This window comes from Heterocephalus glaber, unplaced genomic scaffold (assembly GCF_053883595.1).
Source record: "Heterocephalus glaber isolate CG9 unplaced genomic scaffold, H.glaber_assembly_v1.0 deba00001481, whole genome shotgun sequence".
NCBI classification, from domain to species: Eukaryota; Metazoa; Chordata; class Mammalia; order Rodentia; family Bathyergidae; genus Heterocephalus; species Heterocephalus glaber.
The window spans coordinates 9,788,573-9,814,991 of NW_028258317.1; the positions used below are offsets into that span (position 1 = coordinate 9,788,573).

Below are 26,419 nucleotides of genomic sequence, written 5' to 3' on the forward strand. Positions count from 1 at the left end.
AAAATGTAAGTAGAACGAAAATTTTAACCTCTTAATTTTATTATGTTAGCTTTTTATTGAGCACATAATAAACACCAGACACTGTACTGAATGTATCTTACATACTTAATCTCATAACACACTGAAGCAAAGGTGTGCTACTGGACTCTAAATGGACATGGAAACAACAAGGAGTACTTACCCAAGGTCTGCTTACATCTGCATTATCAGGATAAAAATGCTAGGTTTCTGTAAGGCTTCACAAAGACTTCAAAATTACTCAGAAAATATATTCACCTCTTATCTTCCTGATGACAAACACTATTGGTACAGGTCTCCACTTACTCTGTGCCTTAACTGAGTGACCCTTGAGCCCATTTCCCCATCTCTAAAGTAAGGATGTGGTCTGAAGGTCCTTTTCAGCTCTCACACCCTACCTTTCAAACCATTCTATTCTATATTCAGCATCTTGAAGTCCTTCAAGCATATCATTATAGTGACATACTACTGTTCAAATTTTGTTCACTTCTCTCAAAAAACCTGTAATAAGAGCTGGGGATGTAGCTCAGTGGTAGAGCACTTGCTTAGCTTGTGTGAGGCCCAGGGTTCAATTCCCTATAAGGTTCAAAAACCTACAATAAAAGATTTGGCCATTATGGAATACCTCTACAGAGATGACAGTTTAAGAATTCATAATTCCTTTTGCTACAACCATAAAAAATTTTAAAATACAGTCATAAATATTAGGATAACTCAAATTTGAAAAATTACTTCCATATATGAGGAAAGACTGTTTCCACTTACAGGATGAAAAACAAATGAATAGTAAGCTTTGAATTCACAAACTGACCCAAAAAAATCAGATGCCTAAAGATCTGGCAGCAGAATGAGGTTGAATTAACTCAAATCATAGGAATATTCACTGAATACCATTTGCCCTTGCTAGATTTGGGGAATTACATTTTTAAAACATTCTTTCAAAAGCAAAATTTTAGTAATTGTTAAGTATGCTATCAATAAGACCTTATTTGCTAAGGTTAGGAAGGGACAAAACTTGGGCAGAAATCCCCAGAAGGTAAAGCTCAATTTTTCTTTGTGAAGGGTCAATCAGGTGTTTCCAAACCTTAAGATCTAGGAATTTTCTAGTATTTCTATACCAGGTATTTCCCATAGTGTTATTCCAACCTCCACACAAGCCCCCAAGGTTCTGCTTACTCTCAGTGGAACTATCTTAAGTCAGCTCTGTAAGTCACCCAGGAAGACTTTTTTGAGCCCAAATGTTCCTGTAGACCAACTGGGACTTGAGTTTATCAGTCAACCTGAGTTCACCCCCAGAAAAAAACCTTAAGGAACAAAATTTAAAGGGATTCCACACCAGCAAATGACACTGGGAACAGTGATTAGCATTTAGTGTCCTGCAAGAACAAGAATCAACATCCCAGGAGGTCTAAAAGACAGATGATCATTTCTTTATTGTCACAATATCAAATCACACTCATCACTCCAGTGGCATGTACATCATTCTACAAACACAGAACTTTTGCCCTTGAAAAATAATTACATCTGTGTATCTGGACAGAGAATAAAATAAGGAATACAATGAAAATTCATGATGAATTTAACAGCTAGCAGAAACAGCTTAAAACCTTTGAAAAAAGTCCCTAAAGTAAGTAAAAAGAGATAAACCACATGGTTAAGATGCATGCTTCAGACACAGCAAACTTGATTTTCATCAAAATTGCTGAGAAATTTCCAGGACCAAAAAAAAAAAGGAAAAACTTTAAAGACAATCCCTACAAGATATGAAACGTTTAACTTAACAAGCCTATAGTACTTCTATATCACTGAAAGTGGCATTTATAGGTATTACTTTGAAGAAATAAATCCCTTTGAAGTTCAGATGGATCTATAGCTGTGGTTTCCAATCTTTGGAAGATTGTAAATGTTCCAAATTTCTTTAAGAATCTGAAAAAGTGAAAACTAATATACATACAACACAAATGAAAACTGGTAATACATAATAGCCCATTCACTGACTATTTCTATAGTCAGAGAAACTAGATTGCCAAAAGAAAGTCTCCCTTTTTGGTCATTATCTGAAATTACTTTGATTGCTTACTCTATCACTTTGAACTTAACTTCTCTACTAGAGGAGTTTCCCTGAAACCCAGCTTCCCATAGGATTAGTGTTTTCCTCCACAATATTCCACAAACCCCGGTCCCCTGGTGCTAGGCAACTGGCTTTCTCAGGCAATTGTCATAAAGAGTTAATGTCTAAACCCAAACCATATGCTGCCCAAGTAGTCCATTTGTCCCTCAATCAACGAAGTTATTCTCAAGCTTCCCCTGTAAGAAAAGCAATCAGCAAAGAGAAAATGGTGCATTATTGTGTGCAAATGCACCTTGTGTCCAGGAGCAGGGGGCTTCATCCCACTGGGGATGTGTGTTTGTGTGAGTGTGTGTATTTGTCCCAGTTAGACTCATTTCTTAGCCCACATCATATGACTTTATGAAATTCATCACAAGTCCTACTGATTACAGTTAACAACTACAAAACAACAAAAGGTGAGGATCAGGAAGGATCCACTTTCTATGATCCCATACCCAAGAGAGGAAATTTCTGGCTTACTGGTTATTATAAAACTAGTAATTCAAGAACCCTCAATCTAAAAGTGCCAGGTAGTGATATAGTCCCTAAAAAACAAACCACTGACTCTTTCCCACCATGGTAAACTATGGAAGAGAATTCAGTAGTCAAACCATCATCTTTTAGGTACTCTCTCTCCTCAGAACAGACTCATTCAAACAGCTGAAAGAAACTACTTCAGTTAAGGAACTAAATACTTTAAACACAGCCAGCCTCTTAAACCAAGATGATTACTTCTGTTCAAGAGAATTCATTTCTAGAAAAGAAAGTATAAAATTAACTAGTAATAACAAAGAAAAATGTTTAAAAGAAAAATCACAAACACAAAAGAAAAGTGAATCCTGCTTTAATTAAAGCTTGTGGGGTATAAGGTCCTACAGAAACATTACAGAGAATCTTCTGGAAAACAGAGATCACAACCATCCCTACAGAAAGGAGGATATGAGTAATTCATAGCTCACCTAGACCTTTCTGTTTTAATTTCCCAGAGTGCACAGAAGTTCTCTTCACCATCTCAATCCTGTTCCTCATCTTCTCCCAATTTTGATTTCATCAGAAGACAAAAGGGGCTAAAACAGTTTGAAATTATTTTGGCCTCAAGAATTTAACATGTTAAGTAGCTAAACATTAAAAATGTAAATAACTTTAGCAGAAAGCCAGCTGACCTTAAGTTACTTTGCTAGTAAATGAGAAATAAGATTGAAATATCCTGGATATAATTTCACTAAGGCTTCAAACAATCCAGGAAAGAGGAGCACAATTGTTTCATTTTATAATCCAAGTTTAGAAAAATTTTACTACCCAAATGAAGAAAAGTTTGCACTCATGGATAGCTTATTTCCAAAAGGTCATTCCTCCAAAATAGTAGCACATTTGTCCTCTTTGTTCCCTTCTCCATGTCAAAAATACCAACTTGGTTTCTCAGGAGGAGTGGACAACCCAAGATTAAATGATGGACCCAAACAAAAAAATGTTTAGTCTCAAAGCAGGAAATAAACAAAGCTCATAGGAAAGACAAATACGAGTTTGTCTCTAATTCTTTCTAAAATCCCAGACTTGCATTTATCAGTCCCTTTCCCTAAAGTCACCTAGCTACTAGAGAGGAGAAACTGGATGTGAAGTCTGAGGAGGAAAGGGAATTGAGAGAAAAGGTTAATGAGTAAGTGCCTGGCTGGCCAGCTCCTCTTCTTCTCTTGACTTGGATCAACCAATGTAGATGCGGTGGAAATCATTGGCACCAAAAGCAGCATTACACTTGGGACATTTGCGCTGACGGGTGTCATAGCGCGTCTTCACACATTCAAAACAAAAAACGTGAAAACACTTGGTAAGTACAGCATCCTTTTTTCGCATGTTGCAGCATGGACAGGTCAAACGTGCCTAAAAAAGAAAGATGTCTGAGACTGAGCAATAACACAGGTTAACAAACCAAGTGGTGTCATATACAGTGATACCTCAATTCATGAACTTAATTCACTCCACAATTCTGTAAAAGACAGCCACATTTGTGTTTATGCGGGAAAGATAGCCACAGTCATATTTGTCACCTGAAGCAGTTTGCAAACAAAACAAAATTTTGCCAGGCACTTCTGTTTGCAAACCAAACAAAATTTTGCCAGGCACTTCTGTTTGCAAACCAACCTGTTCACAAACAAAAGCATTCGTGAACCAAAGTGCCACTGTAAAATGAAATAAGCAAAAAGAAAACAAGCACTAAGAAAAAATACTACCTCCCCCTTCAAAATAAACCATTCTCTGGTAACCATGTAAAGAAATTCCATGTTGATTCTCTCAATATATTAGCAGACCACTTCAGGCCTCGACAGAAGCCACAAAGAAATTACTGAAGTAGTTTTTCTAACCTTGTAATCCTTAATCTCCTCCATCAGAATCTCATCACATTTGGGTACATTGTCTGGTTTCTTTGTGGTCTCCAACTTCCTTCGAAGCCTAGAGATGTCCTCCTGTGGCAACAGAGAAGATCAATTACACACTCTTTCCCTACTTGATCTTTCTGTTGTGGAAGGAAAGGATTTTCCAATTATCTTTAGGAATGCAGAGAATTGTAAATGATAAGGTATTTTCTCTGTTTTAAAACAAGTAACCAATCATATCCCTAAACCAGAATTACACCACCTACTGCCAATTCAGGCCTATGAAAGCACAATCTAAGAATTTAAAGGATAGGTCACTTTATTTTATGATGACTAGTTTTAAAGGTAAGAGTAGCCTGGGATAACAATAATTTGAAGATTTATGAGTAAGAATAAAAAGGTATCATAAAAAATAAATGACATGAAAAAAATAGAAAAATTATAGAAGAATTTTTAAATTTTCTAATGTTATTTATGCTATTTAATAATTCAATCACTTACACACTTAATATTTATTTCATGCCCACCATATAGTAGGCACTATAATAGGTTTTAGGGATATACCAGTGAAGAAAATAGAACAAGTAACCAATCAATCCCAAGTAAACTCATAGTCTAATAGGAAAGGATATGCACTATGACTCATCACATGGAGATGAAATGTAAAGAAAAGAGAACTACTCTTACTTGGGCTCGTTTAAAATTGAACATGTCCTTTTCTTTGGTGACACTGTTCTCCACGATCTCATCCTGAAAATCATGTAGCTTCTTCTGAGCCAATTCCAGCTGGGCTTTGAGGTCATCTGCAAGCTGAGCTGCCTCCATTGCCTATGTGTGATGCACAAATAACACCAATTTGTCACCCTTTATTTCTAGCAAGGGAAAATCTTAACCCAAGTTCAGGGAATGAGTGAATGGAAAACATCATCTATGTTATGCTTATCTGCTCCACAAGACTGCCTACGACTTTATATTTCAGAGTGGTCCACTATACCTTGCGCTTGTTCATCTCCAACGCTTGAGTCCTAAGCCCCAGCTCCTTCTCTCCTGTGCCAATGTTGCTCTGCAGCAGGTGTTCCTTCTCTTCCAGTTTCCTTACTACTTGTAACTGGGCATCGACCTTCAGAAGAGTTAGATTTTAACACAAACAAAAAGGGAAATAAAATAAAATTGGCTATTTACTGCTAATTTATATCCTCACAAAATACAGTATGTTAGAAATCTCAAACTAATTACTGAGTTCTACTCATGAACCCTTCCAAATATACAAGAGTATGAATATTAAAGGCTTCACATATTAATATAAAATACAGATGGAGAATCAAGTAAGAGTAGGGGAAACCACTAAAAAGAATATTTTCCAAATTGTCAAGAACAGAGGAAAATATACCTTCTTCTGTAGACATTGTAATTCTCAAAACTTGACAACTCCTACTAAAACATATAAATCTTGGCTCAAACAAAAGTCCAAGTGTGTCTCTTTCATAATGGCTAAAAATTCTAAAATAGTATTTTTCTTGAAATTAATGCACCAAGTAGAATCAAAGAATATTACAGACTAAAAAGTAAAATCATACATGTACTTCCTAACCCCTCACTCACAAACTCTCATCCCAAGATCCAGATAACCAACCATTCTTATAGTTTTCCTGAAGCCTTCCAGAAATTTTTAAAATCTACGCATACACTTTAATACACAAAATGGATAATAAATCACTTGATACATTTTGGACATTTGTTTCTGCATTAACAAATCCATATGTGCTTTAACAACTACACTGTACTTCTTTGTAGGGATGCAGAGTTTATTTACCAGAATCCTAATGACAGACATTTAGTTTGCAGTATTTTTATTCCTACCCTGTTTTTTTTTTTGGTTTTTTTTTCCAACAGAATGGAAAGCTCTACTCATCCTGAATACCTGAGTCTTCAGAGTCAAAACTTGGTCTGCCAGCTCCTCCTTCTCTTCTTTCAGCAACTTATGGATCTGATTAGACTTGATACGCTCTGACATGAGCTTAAAATTTGCATCATCCTTCTCCCGCAACTGCTGCATCAAGCGGATATTTTGTTCCTGCATGTCTTCAAAGGCCTGGCCTGTGACATCCATCTCAGAGAGGAGAGCTTCTTCCTCCTAAAATGAGGAATCTAATTAGTAGAATATTCTAACTCCAAGGAATGAGCATAAGAAAAACCTTCCCATGGTTCGTTCATATATAAATTAGCAACAGAAAGAGATTAGTTTAAGAAACTTTGATAAAAAGCTTAATACTGGGCTGGGGATTTAGCTCAGGTTCCAGCACCTGCCTCGCAAGTGCAAGGTCCTAAGTTTGATTCCCGGTACCAAAAAAAAAAAAAAAAGACAAAAAGCTTAATATTGTTACTAGGTTAGCCTTTAGATGACAGAAGAGGTCTATTATTTGAAGTTACTGACACCAATTGTTGAGCTGATACTCATTAGCTGATCTGTACTTAATGCCAGCTAAAGCAAACAAGAATCACACATATCTTAATTTAGCAAACTGATCAGAACTTCTATCATGAAGCCTCACATTTTCTCATACTTTTCTACAATTCTGATACTGAATTGAATCTATAGATTTTCCAATGGTTGCAAACATTCTAAGTTCATAATAATCATAGTTCACAATAATAATAATCATAATCTAATTCATAATAATTCATAATAATAATCTAATTTATAATAATCTGATAGGTGACAGATGGTATCTAACAACAGCTATAATTTATAATTCTAAAGACTGAGCATCTTTTTATGTTTAAAAGTGAGTTGAAGGGTCAGGAATGTAGCTTAGCAGGGCCATGCCTGCCTGGCAAGCACAAGGTCTTGAGTTCAATCCCCAGTGCTGGAAAAAAAAAACAAGAATGATTTGTAATCTCTTCTGTGAACCATTCATATCTTTGCCTGTTCTTCTATCAGTTGCTGGGTTTTTTCCCTATCATTTTTTACAATTTTTAAAAATATATTTGGGGGCCAGGGATTTAGCTCAGTGGTTCCTGCGCCTGCCTCACAAGTACAAGGTCCCAAGTTCGATCTCTGGTTCCAAAAACAAAATAAAATAATAAAAATAAAAATATTTCAGGAAAATAAACCCTTTGGTGACAAGAGTTTAAAGTATTTCTTCCTTTTGTCTTTAAATCTATTGACAATGCTAACAGTGTCAAAGTCTTTTTGACTTTTTTAATATCTCAAAATTATCAATCCTTTGTCATGTTTTCTCATTTTTTAAATTTCAGTTTATTAGTACTAGTGTGTAGCACATAGTATGTACACCTAGTCTTTTACTAAAAACTCAAAAGGTCTTCTCCACTTCAAATTTAAAAAGGATCTTACCTGTTTTCATTTCCCTCTTTGATGTATTCATCTTTTAATATCATATCTATAATTTATTTGAAAATCATCCTACCATAGTGTTCAAATATGTATCCAACTTTTGACCAATATTGCTTTATTTTTGTCAAACACATTTAAGTCTTCCTCTGATTTAAAACTATATTGTTAGCATAAAATAAATACCCATGTATACTTAAATCTATTTCTGAACTTTCTATTCAATCCTAATAGTCTGTGCAGTAGTCACAAGTTATTTTATCTACTGAAACTTTATGATTTAGTAACTAGAAAAAAATCCCATTGCTGTTTTATTTGTTTTTTGTTTTTCTTGTCATTATTTACTTTTCCATATGTACTTTAAAATCAGTTTGTTTAGTACCAAAATAAACAAACACATTACAAAACAAAAAATAGTACTTTTATTGGGATCAGAGTTAATTTATACACTAACTTAAGCACTGACATTTTCAAGATGAAGAATAATCCTAGCCTAATCTTTCCTGTAGTGACAGCATTTGTTGACAACACGTGTTTTAAAAAGTGGGAAAGTATACAGGACCACACTTAAGAAAAGCCAAACTTCTACTTTTTACAAAAGGTATGTGCATAGGATCTAATGGAAGTTCCTGTTTTCAAAACACTTAATGATCAAGTTACCCTTTAAACTACTTCATCTCATTGTCATTTTGCTGTTTCTTAAAAACAGTGTAGGTAGTACTAACAGTGAACATATCTGTGGATTTTCCAAACATTTTGGGTGTCTTTATTATTGAATGTTAATAAAATTCACTGGGACTTCAAGAAATACATGCTTATCATGAGAAGGAAGATATAAAGTTTATGACCCAAGAACAAGCATAGTTAGCATACTGGTTATTTATTTATAACCTACTAGGGAAGCAGTTTTGTTTTTCATTTTTTTTTCATCTTATATTCACTATATGCCCTCATTCCTTTCTTAAAGCATCTAATAAAGACCAGATTCTTGATAAACAATGGTTGAACAACTGTCTATACATTTGAAAATAAAAATAAATTTACCTCCCAAACACACAAAACAAAATAATGGAAGGATGAAAAAGACTTTAATGAATACACAAATTTTTTAAAAAAGGATGAAATATATTAACAAAAAAGACAAACAAATGAGCAAATTTCACTGGCTAAGTTAAATGTCCAATGACATTTACTGAAAAGGCCAATTAAAACAAAATGTGCCTACCTGCTTGGCCATGGCCAGCTTCTTCTGCAAGTACTCAATCTGCTCCTCTACCGCCCGGATCTTCCGCAAGGCCTCCTCATCAGCCATCTTCCTGTTTTCTTTTTTCTCTTTCTCCTCTAGATCCTTGAGTCTTTGCCTTAGATCTTCCAACTACAGGAGGAAGAGAATCATATAAAAAATAAGTGTTCTAATACTTCTTCAAAAATCAGTGACTACTGTGTTATAGTATAGGGCCCATAATACCAAAAGAACATGGACAGAATTACAGGACAAGATAAATGGTGTGTGAATGATAAATAATAGAATACACCACATTGCAACACTGTTTTAACATACGTCATTCCTACATTTCACACTTCTATGAGCATCATTTTTGAGGACTGCATCTATATACCTTTCTTTAGAATAGATTTCAACCTTTTTCTCCTATGTCTGAAAATTTTAAATGTATAAGACATTTCTTAGAAGTAATCAGAAAAAAAGAACCACTATAGTAATAATTTATATAGGGAAAGTGGAAAATACAATGTTTAAAAAACCTACTCCTATTCCCAGTAATTCTGATGTATCGTACCACCTTGCAGAAAATCTAAGAATCTGCTTTAGATGGTCTTTGAAAGGGAAGAAAATGTTGCTAAATTAAACAATAACTTTAAAAATAAGAAAAGTTAACTATATCCTCAACAAGTATGAAGGAAACCCGTAAGTGAAGATTTTCATCAAAATGACAGGTAATGACTGACTAGATTACCTCTGCCTTAGACTTCTTCTCAGCTGCCATTAACTGAACTTTGTCCCTCTGTTCCTTTGGGGCAGAGCGGTACATATCTAGCAATAGTTTCATCTCCTTTTGGCTCTCTTGTGCCTTCCTACAACAGGGGTTGCAGAAGGAGGGGAATAATGGAATGAAAAAACAAAGAGCATCACAGCAGGAGAATTTTTGAATTGAGCAGAATATTTTAAGTTTTTTATTCTCTGTTGTACCTAAAAGACAAAATTTTGTACAGACTATCATTCTGGATATATTCAGAGAATAAAAAAAGGAAACTGTATGAATGAATCATTTCTTGCTTTATGTCTCTACATAAAGTTATAAATGAACATATATGGCACTTATGACATAGGTAAAGTTGTATGGTCCCACTCTTAGAAATTCTCATTAGGTAGGTGTGGGAAAGGCACCAGGTATATATTCAAACAAGGCGCTCAGATGATTCTAATATGACATTTGAAAGAAAAATGTTTACCTTACAGAGATTATTAAGAAGAAGAAAGAAAAAGGGAAAATGTGGAAGTTCAAAATACACTGTTAATCTTAGTCTGACTGATTGCTTAGCCATCATTTGAAGAATAATGTTTGTCTCTTCCTAAGTTATTAAACCATTTAACTACACTTGAGTTCCAAGTATTTTAAACCACAGTGGTCCCTCTCAAGTTCAAACATCAATGAAGAGTCAATTACGAAAAAATGGGCAGCCAAAAGTAACCAGTTCTAGAAATTACTGGTTCTGCAGGAGAAAGGGCAATATGTGAGGTTATGACAAAGTAATGTTTCACTGGATTTCCTAAGATCCCTAATACGATCTGACATACCTACAACTAGTTTACTATCAAATAGTTCAGACATTGTTCAAGTTACAAGGAAATATGCCCCACCTAGTGTAATTTAAACTACAACTAATGCCAGTAATAGCCCAAATCCCATAAAGAGCAGTAATTAAGTTCCAGTGATTCTCAGGTATGTTGCTTCAACATGCTATCCCTTCTCTTAATTTGATTTCCTGAAGAATAAGGCCAGGGGTTTACTGATACCTAACACCTCAACTAAATTACACAATAGCCAGGCAGGCCATTTATGGCTATATACTTGATCAAGAGTTGAGACCATGTTAATTATACATTTAGTTCCACCTAAAATATTACAAAGATCAGAGAAGCCAAGTCATCAACTAAACATTTAATTTAATTTAATTTAATTTCTTATGCCTGAACTTCAGGGTCTGGGTCAAAAACAGTTCATTCTAAATATTGCTCTTACTTCAGTTCAATCTTCAGTTGTTTAATAATTTCTGCTTCCTTTTTCCTTCCATCATCATGTTTCCCCTTTTCTTTATCCTTCACAGAATCTCTCTCTTTTTCTGATTCTTTCAGTTTCTGCTTCTCTCGTTCTCTCTCCTTTTCCTTCTCTCGTTCTCTTTCTCGCTCCCTTTCTTTCTCCTTCCTTTCTCGTTCTCTCTCTTCTTCATCTCGTTTGGACTTAATTTCATTGACATCCTCCTGAGATGACTTTGATGCTGAAGACTGGATGGATAAGTCCTCGGAATCCTGTTTTGTCTCTGCAGGTTCATCCTTAGGGTCCTCAGTACTAGACTGGGACTGCAGAAGGGAACTGCCACTACGCAGACGTGTCTGGGAGAATAAAGAAAAGAAAGGTGCATGGTGCTTATGGTAACCACGCAAAAACAGCTGTGTAAACTCAAAAGCATATAATACTTATTCTACTGCTGCTAGTTACCTTGTTCAGGTCGGATTGGGCTTCTCTCAGTTTCCGCTTATACCTCAGGACCTCCCCTTTCAGCTGGTGATTGTGATTCTGGAGGCTACTGATGAGATGGCGCATCTCCCGGTTTATAGGGCCTTAAATACAGCAATGGCAATGTTAAGAAGAAGTGCAACAAGGGTAAAGGCACAAGGAGAGAAAGTAAGAAAACGCTAGAAGATAGGGAGAATTACTCCAAGAAATACTCTGTCAAAGGATGAAAATAAAACTGGACAACTTGAGTTAAACAAACACTGAGGCTGTGAGCCAACATGAATTGTAAGATTTAATTTAAGGTACTTTAGGATTTTTGAGTTAAGTTAGTACTAACAAATCTTGGGAACCATGTTGTGTCTTTCAAGGAAGGCATTTATAGCAGACAAGCTGTAGGGTGGAGTAATAACTATACCTGCTTGCTCATTAGCAGCAAGGGTCTGCTCAAATTCTATCCTTAGCATTTCGTACTCCTTGCGGACCTGGGCCAGCGTATCTTCCAGCTGAATCACTTCAGTCCTCAGTTTCTTATGAAGACTAACTTCATCTCGCTGCATATAGAATAAGGACCCAATCAAAATCAAAACTTCTTACCAAAATATAGAAAGACTATCATAATCTATTATCCTAGCTCCTATATTTGATCTGTAAGGATCTAAAAATGAGAATATGCCAAAAAGAGAACAGGTAACTGAAAATGTCCACTTCATTCAGTACTTAATGAATACTAGGAGAACTTCCAAACACCAATGTGGAAACTGGCAAGCCACTAACCAAAGAAAGGAAATAGCCTCCAACTCTGAGAATACTGCAATTGAGTTGAAAAACTAAACCAAAAAATAGTATATAAAAATTTACAAAGTAGTAGTCAATTCATTTGCTGGCATATATATGAAAAGACCAACTACAACAAGGACTATGGAAGAAACACATATGATAAAAATTTCTGCCTTTAAAAAAAATTATCTACAGGTGCCACTCTCTACCATAATGGCCTGTAAGGATTGGTGCAGCTTCCAACCACTGTACTCCCCATATACACAAGCTCCAGCCATATTAATCTACTGGTTAGGGTCCCTAACATTTTCATACATGCTAGTCTCATTACTGCAAATGCACTTCTCCCACCTTTAAATATCAGTAAATTTGGATTTATCTTTAAGATTCACACTTCACTTTCTCAAGGAAAGGCTCCCCAAATCAGATGCTCTCTCCTCCATCACTGCACATTCTGCATATGCTGCTGTTGTAATGTACTGCATCCTAATACTGTTCTCCTTTGGGCAGGAATTGTTATCTCTGTATGCTCACCATCTAGCAGAGTGAGACCTATAGCTACTCTATATAAATGTTTGCTGAATAAATGAGAGATTAGCTGCACATAAGAGAGTAAACTTGGAAAGGTTATGAGGCAGAAAAACTTAAATACAGAACATGCAGTAAAACCATCACCTCAATGAGCTCAACTTGGCGCTGGTGTGTTCCCCTGGTGCCATGCAGCAGGGTTCGCGCCTCATCCAGGTGTGCTTTCAACTGCAGGCTCTCATTGTACAGCACTGAGAACTGTGACTGCATGCAACGATATTCCGGGGTTTCCTTAACCACTTCCTCCACTGCACTCCGCAGTTCCACCTGAGGAGGGCCCAAAGGAAAGTCAAGTCAGGCACCACCTGCACGAGCCCTGTGAAATTTGCCAGGATCTTACACACTAACTTTTCCATATTGACAGCCACAGAGAAAATATTTCTGACATGGTAACAAAAATAGTTATGTTTCTCCTAAGCAAATGCTTATTTTAATCAAACACTTTAAATGAATTTACTTAGGTCACTTGTGCTCTTTTAGTGCAAACATCTTCACTGTTATTTATTCGCCTGGAAACAAATTAAGTTATAAAAGTGGTTGAAAGAGATGAAGAAGACTGCCAAAATCTTCTTTCTTCCCTTAGGACACTGATGAGGGAAAATCCTTATGTGCAGGTTTGAAAACCAGCAGGATCATTAGTCATGTTTCTTCGTTCACTGTGGCAGAGAGAAACTGCAGAGCCACATCTATGGCCCACCTCGAGCAAAAAGTGACACGTATGTGGCCTCTCCTCCCATGGTATAAACACGTTCCTTTCACACATCTTATAAACAAAGACTTGTTTCTAATATCTATTTGAATTCTCACCCTAGTTCACCCTCTTCATTTTTCTCAGCAACTCCTATATTGATCTTTTCTAAAAATCTTCATAGGTTGGTATAAAGCCTTTTCAGAACAAGGCAGGGTGCAGATAATAAGCAAATATGTAAATAAGCACATGGTATTACCGATAACATTTATATATTCTTCCTCCAACTTTATTCAAGTATCAGCAACAAAAATTATACACAGGTTGTACAAATGATATTCTGACATATATATTCACTGTGAAAGGATTACCATAAACAAGCCACTGTTCTTGTGTGGTGAGAACATTTAAGACCTACTGTCCTACCATATTTCAAGTATATAACACAGAAGAATCAACTATAGTCCCTCTGCTGTACATTAGGTCTCCAGAACTTACCCTGTGCAAGTGAAATTCTGTACCCTTTGACTAACATCTCCCCATCATCCAGCCCTCAGCCTTCAGCAACCCCCATTCTATCCTCCACTTCTATGAGTTACACCTTTTTAGATACTATACCTGGGCCGGGGATTTAGCTCTGTGATTTCGCCGCATGCTGCGCAAGCGCAAGGACTCGAGTTCGATCCCCAGTACCAAAACAAAGAAATCAAAAACAAAAATCTAGATACTATACCTAAGTGAGATCACGTACTATTCACTTTTCTTTGTCTGGCTTATTTAGTAATAATGTTCTCTGGGTTCATCCATGTTGTCACCAATGACACATTTTCCTTTTTATGGCTGAATAATGCTCCATTGTATACTTATATCACATATTCTTTACTCAGTGTATACATCTCATATTTCTTTGATTAAATATTCATAAGTACTGTTTTTGATGCTATTGTAAAATATTTTAATTTGTCTCATATAGCTTATTGTTAGTGTATAGAAACAACTGATTTTTGCATGCTGATTCTGCATTCTGCAAGTTTACTGAATTCATTTATAATCCTTACAAGTTTTTCTGAAAAGTATTGAGGGTTTCCTATGTATAAACCCATGTCATCTGCAAACAGAAACAACTTTACTTCCTCCTTTCCAATTTGGGTGCCTTTTATTTCTTAATCTTGCCTAACTGCTCTACTTACAACTTCCAGTACGATACTGAGCAGAAGTGGCAAGAGTGCCCATCTGTATCTTGTTTCTAATCTTAGAGGAAAACTTTCCATTTTCATCACCGAGTATGATGTAACTGTGGGTTTGTCACAGATAGCCTTTATTGTTGAGGTGAATTTCTTCTACACCTAATTCACTGAGAGTTTTTAACCATGAAAGGATATTGAATTTTGTCTTTTTCTGTTTTCCCTCATAAATGATGCAGCTTCACAAATATATATACCTATATGTGAACTGATCAGCAAAAAGTGGTTTTTCTGTCCTGTACAGATATGTCTCCTACCTTCAACTTTTCATTCTGGGTAGTGACCTCCTCAAAGTCTTGCCGAAGTTTCTCCAGTTCACAGTGTCGGTTCTGAGCCAACTCTTTGTTCTCCTCAAGCTCTGCATTCATTTCCTCAAACTAGAAAGAAACAGAAAAGCAGCAAATGAGAATAAGGATAAAGAATTGTTAAATCATTCACATTTCCAAGCTTCCCATATTCACTGATCCATTCCTCTAGGAAACCTCACTTTGCCACTTGTAAACCTACCCAAGTACAGGTACAGAACCTGACACCAGGTCAAACACTGACCTACACGGATCACTGCTTTACCTTCCGGGCATTGATAGTGATTGTGCCACCATAGAGACTGCTCCCTGCACCATATACCTTGTAACCTTTTGAATTCACCTATAGAAGAGAAAAAAAGATTCTTTAATGAGAGACCTGAAGTTTTTAGTCTGACAAGCCAATATACTTTACAAGGATCAGTTTTTTTCTCCAATTAACTCTCCAATTTGATTCTGAGAAAATTCCTTAAAATGACTCTAGTCGTCAAGCTATAATAAAACAGCACTGACCCGTTCTAGAACTTCTGCTAAGTGTCGGTTGAGTCTTTGTTCTCGTTTGCGAATTTTGTCAATATCCCACTGCAGATCATCAATCATAGACTCCAGGTCAGACCCTCGTGACTCAGCTGTCTCCACCTTACTCTGCAACTTGGAGAACTACATTCCAAAGACAGGCATTCCGGAAAACATATTTAAAAAGATCGAGTTAGAAAAGGTATGCCTTACATCACTAGCTTAAGTTTCCATAATTTCTTGACAATCCTCCTATCAAAAAGTGGAATCTCAGTTTTCTCCTCTTTAATCTGGATCAATTTTAATGACTCAGTGGAAATATGCTACATGACTTCGAGATTAGATCAGAAAGACAACGTAGGGTCTGCCTGGTGTTCTGAGAATATTCACTGGAAGAAATCAGCTGCCACATAAGAATGCAACTACCTTATGCCCGCCATGCAGAAGTGACCTGCAGGCATTCCAGCAGGTGACTCAGGTTAGCTCCCAGCTGACAGGTAGCACCAACAGGCAGCTATGAGAACCATCTTACACATCAACCCAGATAACCAAAACAATTGTACCCCCAACTTGGTAATGCCGAGATTTGGAAAAGGGCAATAAAATGAAAACCTTACCATCTTGGTAGTAGCTACTTTATTTCTTAAAACATTACAGGTTATTTCATTTTCTTACCATATTCCACTTTAAATGTTGCTCCACTCTAACCCCTTTGAAGGCCCCTGAGAATCAATGTGTATTTATAAACTCCCAAACGATTCTCAGGCAACTAGCCCAGCATGAACCTTAACAATGGTATTGAGCAAACAAGGGTATATGAAGATTATGACGTTGAAATATAACAGATCTATATTCAAAACACATATCAGTTACCTTCTAACTATTCGCCTCAAACCAGTCATTAACTTTTTAAAATCTGTTTCCATAGAAGTAAAATAAGAACTACTTTACCATTAAAGATAATGTTTATATAGTGCTTAAATTCTAGGTACTAGGTACCCAGCAGTTTAAATTACTACTCAGCATGAGAAGTCAGTGTCTGAACCAAGGTAGGTCACATTTCAGTACAGTATAATTTTAACTAAGCCAAAACGATAATCATGAATATCACATAAGTCCTACAAGCCCTCTTATCTCTTTAAGTAGTTTTTGTAAATATACAGATCTTGGCATGGTTTGGTCTTGGCACTATTTACGTCTAAGCCTGGATGAAAAACTTATATTCTTCAAGTTCCTAAGACATCAACAATGCAGAATTTCCTATATCCCATTTTCTGCTGAATTTTTAATCACATCATTCTTAAGTAATACTGTTCCTATATGTTGTATTTGGAATAATTCATCATTTGAGATTTTGGACTTCTGCTATGTTTTGTAAAACCCCATTAGGATAGCATTTCTTCCTAAAGATGAGGATCTTAAAATGTCTTTTTAAGCAGAGACACAGGCAAGGATAAATATTCAGTTATTTTCTTCTTCCTTTAACCTTTCCACAGATTTTGATTTTTCAGAGCTGGTTGCTTTAGCCAGCCCTTCATGCTCTTCAATATAAAAATAGGTCTAGAGTAAGATGACATTTAAAGCACTAAGAATCCTCTGATTCAACATCGGTCAAACCCACTAGAAACAGCCACCTCTCCTTTCTGGTCAAGTACCTCTTGAGACATGGTATGATGCTTCTCCTGAAGTAAGTCTGTCAATTCCTGTAGCCTCATATTCTCTTGTATGAGGAAGGAATTCAACTCCTGCACTGCTTCCTCCACTATCAGATTATCTAAGGAAAAAGAACTGTACTTTAGTTTAGAAAAAAAACAAGGGCTGGGGATATAGCTCAGGGTTAAGGCCCTGGCTGCAATTCTCAGCACTGTTAAAGAAAGAGACAGAGACAGAAAAAGAGAGAGAGACCTAAAACTGATTCTTTGAAGTAAAAAAAAAATTAATTCTGCTACTTATAAAAGTATCTAATTAATAGTATTAGAACAGGTTAAAATTTTTTCCTTGACCTTCTGAAGGACTGTCATATGGCTCAAATGTGAAACATTCTTAAAATACTAATATGCCACTGTAAAGCTGTTACCAGTAAAGATTAGGATTCCAAGGAATTTAATCTAAAATAAATAGGTGAAGTTTGCAAACTACAAATTAGCATGAGTTTTTTTCTTTTCTTTTAGTCTTGAGGATCGAGCCCAGGGCCTCACACAGGCTAAGCACATGCTCTACCACTGAGCTATATACTTCCAGCCCCACAGAAGTTTGTTCTTATTTTTCCCGCACTGCTTCTGGTCTCCAGGTTCTTGCCTCACCTCCACTGTTCAGTTTCCGGGATAAAAGCTCCACTTTTTCTTGTAGTTTATCATAGACAGTCACAATTTGGGATACTGCTCGGCGGGAGGACTCCACACGCTCCTGCAGCTGAGATTCCATCTCTTCACTGGAACTGCTGGCCAAAGTAGCAAGGAAAGAGAAAGCTGGCTCTTGCCCCTCCCCTGAGAACACAACAGGAATAAAACAAGCCCCGCAAAATTATAAAACTGGAAATATCAAAATTCTTTTTTTCCCCTTAGATGTGTAGCCTCACAACAAAGCCCAACTTTGAAATAACACACAGCGATAGAAAACACCATAGATACTCACCTCTCTCTCGGTCATCTTTGCGTTCTTGATTGCTATCTGAGTCAGGTTCCGGTTCTGGCACAACAAGGGCTTTCCTTTCTGTGAGTAGATCTCCTAAACCCTGCTCCAGATCATAACGTTTAAGGATGATACGGATGTTTTCATCAAACTGGAGAAGCATACAAACAATTAATAAAGAAGAAAAGGACACAATTTTAGAATTGAAGAATGTACTAAGAAATAAACTGCTCACACAAATCTGAGCAAATAAGCAAATAGAATACCTGACTCCAGTACCGGTTGACAATCAACAGGGAGGCATCATCAGTCGCCTGCCGCCGTTCCAATTTTTCAATGTGCTCACGAAGTTCATCCTCAATGGCCTGCCGCTGATCTAGCATTTCTGCGAGCTTGCGGTTTTTGGTTTGCAGTGTTCGGATGTCTGACTCCTCCTGCTCCAGAAAAACCAGTACTGTTAATCTCCACAAAGAAAGTCACATTAGTTATGTTACGAGAAAAGAGCTACTCACTAAAAAAATACTACAATAAATAATTAGATAAGAGCAAAAGAGATAAAGGCGCAGGTGATACAATGATATAAGGAAAAAAAACCACACTAGTATACTGAAACTCAGTCTCACCCATCTCACTGTTCCATTCACATGTACCTCTACAAAGTAATGCGACATTGTGATTCCACAACCTAACTAGATAATCCTCTACTTCAACTGACATTGTATTCTATTTCCTCCATACAACAGTTCATTTACTCAAGACTTTGATGTCCCTGTCAATATTTATCTGGTGATTTCAATATACACATGGAAAAAACAATCTAATCCTCTGGCATCTCGGCTGTCAGTATTTTGAACTCCTTAAATGTATTATCTCCCTCACTATATTTCAGCTATGCATTTCAAAAGCCGTATCACAGACTTGACTACATCTGAACTCTTAAATTCCAACTTTCCAATTCCCTGAAAAAAGGGCTATCTTTCCAGATAGCAAGCGTCCTTATGCCACTGTATCAGTCCTTTCACCTCACTTAGGTCTCCAAAATTTTGAATTATTTCTTTTCTCCCTCTCAATCCTCTTCTATTTCTACCAAATTCCATATCCTGATTATAACTTGAAGTACATTCTTTCAAACACCTGTCTACCAATCTCAACTCTGCCTTTTATTCTACCTATGTGAATGGTCTGGCCAGTCCATTTATCCAGACATCCGACTATTCCTTCCTATACCCAACATGCTGAGACTTCAAATTACACCAGGTAAACTGGTGACTTTACAAAATGAATTCCCAACCTGACCACGTCTTATAATTTGTCCAGAAATATTTCTTAATAAGTGAATGTCCTTTCTCTACCAAAGCAATATCAAACTGCTGAGCTCTGTCCCTCGCACATCACACTATGCAGGTAGCTTTGCCTCCTATCTTAACAATAAAATAGTCATCATATGGGAAACACTCCAATTCCCCACCTCTCTGATCCATTCACACAACTCACCAATATATGTGCTGCACACATTCTAAAAATCTCAACTTGTGCTCAGGATCCCTTCTCTTCTGTTTCTACAAAACCCTCACTATGTCAGTAATTCCACACCCCTCTTAATACCTTTAACCTCTCTCTAGCTCCTTCCCTAGAACAAACTAGGGATGGGCCCAGAGTTGGAATAGCCCAAGCAAAGAAACAGTACATCTTACGGTTTACATTCTCACTTTACTATTTTGGTTAAGACATCCTTAATACATCGATGTAGTCAACAGTTTTCCCATTGTACTAGCTTATTCATATTATTAATAAACTATATCCTTAGCCTCTTCTCTGAACATTATCTTTTCCTTCTTGCTCTAACTAAAACCTAGATGAGAACACTATTTTCCCGTAGGCTTCTCTAGTGGTAGCAGTTTTTCTCCCACACCTTGAACCCTAGAGACAGACTGTACCTTCCCTATTGTCCATTCCCATTTCCAAGTCATTATCCCACCTGTCCCCCTAAAACCTCCTATCTTTACAGCTTATGCCATTAGTCTTTGCCACCTGCCACCCTGTTTGTTGAACTTAACTGTAAAGTTTATTCATTCACTTCTCAAAGATTTAACATATCATCATCTGCTAAAATACTGCTCCTATTATAATTCCTAATGATTTCAGTCCCCATATAGTCTTCTGTACCTTGGAGTACTGACCTCCTCTCCATCCATAATCTTGTCTTCTTGCTTCTGTCACCAGCGCCCAGTTATTCTCACTCTAAGTCTTAGCTACACCAGCAAATTCTCTACAAGCTCATTCTCCATCACTACAACTTATTTTTCCAGCTCACTGTTTCCTGCTTCAACCATTCTTCAACCTCTCCAGAACCTCCAATCCTTGAGTCCTATACCTTCCACTGCCTTTCACTACTCTCACTTCCTCATCTCCTTCCTTAGCAAACAAATTTTATGAACACTCATTATAATCACCTACTTTTGAATACCTTCTCCTCTTTCCCTGCTTCTTCATCATACTTTTTTGGTAAAAACCTAAACTCTAGTAACAGCCAACTCTACCTACTCCAAGATCAATGTAGCTCAATGTGAATAGAAAAAATAAATATCAGACTAAGTGATTTAACTTTAAACTCATGCTCACAAATTCAAATGGCTTCCCAGTGCTACACAGTAACCGTACTGTCTCTCTCGAGTCCATTCTTTCTTCAAGATGACTACATCATACCTTCTCCTGTCCCTTCAAATCTCCAAAACTTCCTTCCCTATCCTCACTCTTAGATGAGTTTTACTTTTGATTTCACTGACCAAAAAAAAGAAGCTATCAAAAGAGAATGCCCATACCTACCTCCCACAATCTTAGCTATCAACCTACCTACATCTAAACCCACACTCCAACTTTGTTCTTATTGCCATGGATAAACTGCCCCAGCTACTGATTAAGGCCAGTTCCTCCTCTTGTATATTACATTACATTCCCTCTCAGTACTCCAGGACATCACATCAGTAACTGGCTCCTCCTTTTGCGCTATCATCAATTTTATCCTTTCCACCAAATCAATTCAATCAACAGATAAACATGCCCCTATATCTGCAAATTTAAAAACAAACAAAAATAAATGAATAAAATAAAACCTTCCCTTGATTCCACATTTCTCTCTGGCTACTGCCCCATTTTCTTTGTTCTACTTTAATACAACTGTCCTCCAAAGCACTGTCTCTATCCTCTTCCCTAATTCTCCTCCTCTCATACTATCTTAAACTCACTGCAATTAGACTTCCATACCCACCACTACCAACACAGGTCTTTCTGGGTATCCAATAAACTCTCTAGTGCTAAATATATCCCAGTCCTCCCCTTACTCAACCCATCAGCAGAACCTGACCAATGCCTCCTTAAAGCACTTTCATTTGCTTTCCAGGATCCCACTCTTGTTCTATCTCATTGTTCCCCCTACCTTTTTGTCTCTTTAGTTTCTTTTCATCTTCTTGATGTGAACATGTTGTAGTATCCCAGGACTCAGTCCTCAGCCCTCTTCTCTATGGTTATTACTTACGGGAAACAGTATCCTCATTAATTTAAATACCATTTACAAAATGATGACTCCTAAATGTTGAGCTTTAACCACATCTCTCTCCAGAGTCCAGGTTACACCAACTATCTAACTACTGAGGGATCTAATAAACATCTGTTCAAAGCCAAACCAAACTCATGATTCACCCTCCATAGCTCCCCAAAATTTGTCCTTCTCATACCCCTCCCTAATTCAATAACAGAAAACTCAATTACTCCCAAAATCCTAGGGTGACCCTCCCTCCTATCTCTTATATGCTTCATCCAATCCATTGGTAATCTTGTCTCCACAGTGGTCCACACCACCAGGATACCTCCCTCATTCGGACTACTGTAAAGTCCTCCCGTGGCAAGCACTTTGCACCATATCCAGCCAGCCCATGAGGTTTCAGCACGGCTGTGATGGACAGCTCCATTCACACTCCCATTTTTCCCACTTCAAGCATACTTTGGAGTCTCTCCAGACTTACTGTAACAACTCTGAAAGGAACAGGAGAAATACTGCCTTCAAGAGCAACCTTCAGCCAACTAGGTCAGGAACCAGCAGATTTATGCCCCATATCCCCACCTTGGAGAAGTAGAGCTGTGGTACCAAAAGGGTAAAAAGGAGCAAGGGAACAATTCTGCTAACTGGATTCTTCCTATAACCCTTGTTCCTCTACAGTCTATTTTCCAAACATAAGTCAGAGCATGTTGCTCTCCTCTACTTATGACCTTCCAACAGCTTCTCACTGCCTTGTGAATCAAGTCCAAACTGGGATGTGTGCTCTGGTTCCCTTAGAGCATGTGTTTATCTCTATCAATGGCATATGTCACCCTCTGTTATAACAGTTCATTTCCTTGTCAGTGTCACCCTACAACCTGAAGTCTAGAGGCTGTCCTCACTATGCAGCACAATATCTAGCAAATAACAGATGTTCAACAAATACTAACACTTAAATATATGAATAAATACCTTTGAACAAACGCTGTTGGGGTATATAATGTAAGACAATGTTAAGAAAAAAAATCACCTCCTGGAAGCAGAACAGAGTACAAGAACTCCAGACTGTTCTAGAAAGGACACTTCACCAACAATTAACTATGAATGTTCCTAGTATTTAGACTAAAAGAAACTCAACCTCTCTGACCCTCAGCCTCAAAAATCAAGTAATACAAATGAAAAACACATTAATATCATATCCTCAGGGCTGAGTTCCAAAATACAGAATTTTAAACTACATCAAAACCTGTAAGCTTCTGATATTTAAAACAGGTAACATTACTGTGAGTTTCTGGTGTATATATACTCGAATGAAATATATACTCTTATGTCATCCCCATAAGAGCAAGGGTAATTCCAGTTTTCTTCACTACTATCTAATCCAATAACAATTATTAGTAGTTCACTTTTCTGAGTACTTTCTATGGCAAAGGCACTTTTTAGTGCTCAACAGAGACTCTTGCTTTATCTTCACAACAACCTAATGTGACAGGTACTTTAAGTTCATTTCACAGACAAGGAAACAGAGGCGAAGCAAGGAAAATATAAGGTCACTCAGCCACAAAGTGATAGCACAGCAGAGAAAAAACCTCAGGCTGTCTGGTTTGACTCTCACTCTTCACTATTCTCAATGATTTTGTTACACTCCCTCTTAGAACCTAGCACCAAATTTTGCAGTGAATGAAAAATGGTATGTTTATATTCCAATTGCTAAATAACTATACCCAATGCTTGTCAAGCACCAGACTCTCAAGAAAACAAAAACACACTTTGAAAATAAAAATCAAATGTTAATATACCTCTCTTCCAGAACTGACCACCACATCATTTCGCACACTTCACAGAACTTATTTTCTTCTTTTCAAATGACTTTCCCTTACTCTAAAAGGCTTCCGTAAATTTTTAGTTTCAGGTTGCAACTCACAATGAAAGAACACTTTCATAGCATTATTTTTTCATACCGTTGAAGAAACACCCCCTAGCTTAATTGTTTCCACCGTAGTCCCAGAATCTTCAACAGCTGCTTTCTTCTCTGGAAGCATGGATGTGCCAGGCTCTCCAGCTGCTCTTTTATTTCCAACTCCTGACATCTTTGCTTAAAATGCTAGCTGTTTTCCTGGAGGAAAAAAAGTCAGAAACTGAAATGAGATACGCAAAGACAGCAAAAATATAAAGACTACCTTTGATGTAAAAACTAAGAATTTTCTACTCCTTTATCACAGACCCACCTATAAATTTCACACCTAACTCCTTAGGGAAGAAAAAACCTAAATTGTCAATCAGGGCTGTATCGACATGATTATAAGTTTCTAAATAAGATTTTAATAAGAAGACAATAGGAAAAGAGTGAAGAGGCTATGAATAAATCTCAGGAATCTCTATTCCTGAAATGTCAAAATAAGTAAAGTATAATTTGATTATGACAGAAGATATTCTATAGTGTTTCGAGAATCAGAGAGGTGATCTGAAATGTCTACTAAGTCATTAATAATGGACAATACTGTTACCATCTCTGGCCTCATTTTCCTAAACCACGAACAACAGTATATACTTCTATTCCTGGAAGAAATAGATCATACAATTACAGAAAAAATTCAGCATAAAGCCCAGGCATAAACTAAGCTCTCAGAACACCAACTCTCCCGTTAATATCTGCACTTTTCTCTTATTTTCAAATGTTCTCTTCACTATTTTGTGCAGCCCTGGGGAGCTTAGGCCTGAGTGAGAATCCGAGTTTTTCCTTTGTGCCCTACCTGACGGTCTGAGTTTCAGAGCTCAAAGAAGGCGGAACGGATGCTAAAGCACTTTCGCTACTTTAGGAAGCAACTTTGCCATCCCTGAGACTACAGGCTGCCCTGCTTCCACTTCAAGTTCCAGGTATGGGGTATGGGAGGCAGCAATCAGAGTCGGACCTCGCCTGCAATAGACGAGACGGGTGCAGGGTAAGGGCCGCAATCAGACTCCACAGGGGCCAAGGAACTCGGTCTCTGCTGAGCCTTAGTGCAGGCCCGGGAGATGGAACGGCCAGAGCCGGAGTGGGTGGGGATTGCCCAGTGCATACCTGCCTCTTTGTATCTTAAACCGTCATCTAACCTGGTTCTTCCAACTCGTGACGCCCGGGAGCACAACTCGGGAGTTATTCACCAAGGCCTGCCCTAGCCTCCCATCGCTCACCTCTGACCTGCTGCGAAGACCCACAAACTTCCGGGAGGCGGGGTCATGGAGACGAAAAAGGGAAGAAAGGAGGAAGTTGCTTCAACCCTATCTGGTGGACCTTACGTAGCGGCCGGGCGGAAGTGAAGTGAGGCCCGGCGCGAGGAGGCTGAGTAAGCACCGCCTCCCCGGTATTTCTTGGGCTGGGTAGGATCCTGTTTTGGTTAAAACTTGGAGGAGCACTTGAGCCTCCCTGACGCCCTGTAGAAAGCCCGGGACTTTTGCTGACATGCTGGCCTGTGCTGTGATGTAGTTTTTCCTGCTGAGATAAAGCGCCTTTTTTTGTTGCCTGTTACTGGTTCACTGAAACTCGTTCCGACTGCCAATTGGGTGATCGTCCTGTCAATCGCCGGGGAGGCAACACGGCCTCAGACACCTGAGGAAACGTTATTCTCTGAGCCCCTGTGAGCAGAAATGGGCTCAGATGTCGAATTTTGTAGATTTTTCTTAGGAAAAACTCATTTGGGGCATTTTGGATCCTCTAGGGCAGGATCTGGAGAAACACTTTTTTAAAAGCTCTCATCCCACCCACCAAGTGCAAACAAGATTGAGAACTACTGCTCTTGTGTTTTGGGGGGGGACAAAAAATTGACCAGGAAAAGGAGCCTATATCAGTTAGAAGTCTCTGATCTCAAAACTAGTCTATTTCAATCTAATTAGACATTGATTTTTTTGTGTTAATAAATGCTTATTCTCATTCCTTTAAACATTCCTTTTTAATTATCTTATAATTATTAACTATATTTACGGAGATAATCTATCAATAAAAAGCTGTATGCCTCACAAAACTATGAAAAACTACCTAGTGACATCAAATAAGCATTCAGAAATGAATGAAACGTTGTACCTTCAAAAACAAATGAACGGGAAAAAACGTAGGCATTTTGAGAGAAAAGCAAACCCAGTCCATACTGTATTTCTAGTAGTGTGAAAATTTTGGTATTATATGTGCCTGTACATCCGAGGTCATAAATTGTTCATAAAATAAGAAGGTGAACAAGGGAAAAAAATGTTTCTGGTACCTGGTGATATGGGAAATAATACCAGAAATAAAATATGAAATATTAGATCTCCCAACCTGTTAGCTGTATGATATGCCAAGCTCTTGTTCTCTAAAAATCGAAGAATGAATTCTAGGAACAACAAAGGTTAAGAGTAGGAAGATATTATTGATAGAAAAGCTTCTGAGAGGTAGGAGGGGACCCAAGGGGATAGCCGGGGACCCCACTTTACAGAGGAGCAAAACCTACATTGGTACAACGTGGGCCACAGCCATGATCATCCAGTAAGGTTACAAGTACAGTCACTTAGG

General features: G+C 37.6%; 1 protein-coding gene across 4 annotated transcripts; it reads right to left on the reverse strand.

Moving 5' to 3' along the window:
- Positions 1-1,432: 1,432 nt before the first annotated feature.
- On the reverse strand, positions 1,433-25,166 carry Rnf20 (ring finger protein 20). Of its 4 annotated transcripts, XM_004848203.4 has the most exons (21): positions 24,956-25,106; positions 24,648-24,811; positions 23,856-24,010; positions 18,626-18,793; positions 18,363-18,510; positions 18,032-18,214; positions 17,384-17,502; positions 15,726-15,872; positions 15,478-15,555; positions 15,165-15,284; positions 13,063-13,242; positions 12,026-12,161; positions 11,593-11,714; positions 11,116-11,486; positions 9,829-9,946; positions 9,078-9,227; positions 6,422-6,634; positions 5,495-5,620; positions 5,188-5,328; positions 4,489-4,590; positions 1,433-4,006 (listed from the first exon to the last, which is right to left on the reverse strand). In XM_004848203.4, the coding sequence occupies exons 3-21, from the start codon at positions 23,982-23,984 to the stop codon at positions 3,830-3,832; spliced, it is 2,928 nt and encodes a 975-aa protein (XP_004848260.1). In that variant the 5' UTR covers positions 23,985-24,010; positions 24,648-24,811; positions 24,956-25,106; the 3' UTR covers positions 1,433-3,829. The 4 variants fall into 4 exon arrangements, with proteins under 4 accessions (XP_004848260.1, XP_004848262.1, XP_004848258.1 ...); XM_004848205.3 differs by lacking the exon at positions 24,648-24,811 and having other exon boundaries at positions 25,069-25,166; XM_004848201.4 differs by lacking the exon at positions 24,648-24,811 and having other exon boundaries at positions 24,956-25,111.
- Between the last annotated feature and the right edge of the window lie 1,253 nt (positions 25,167-26,419).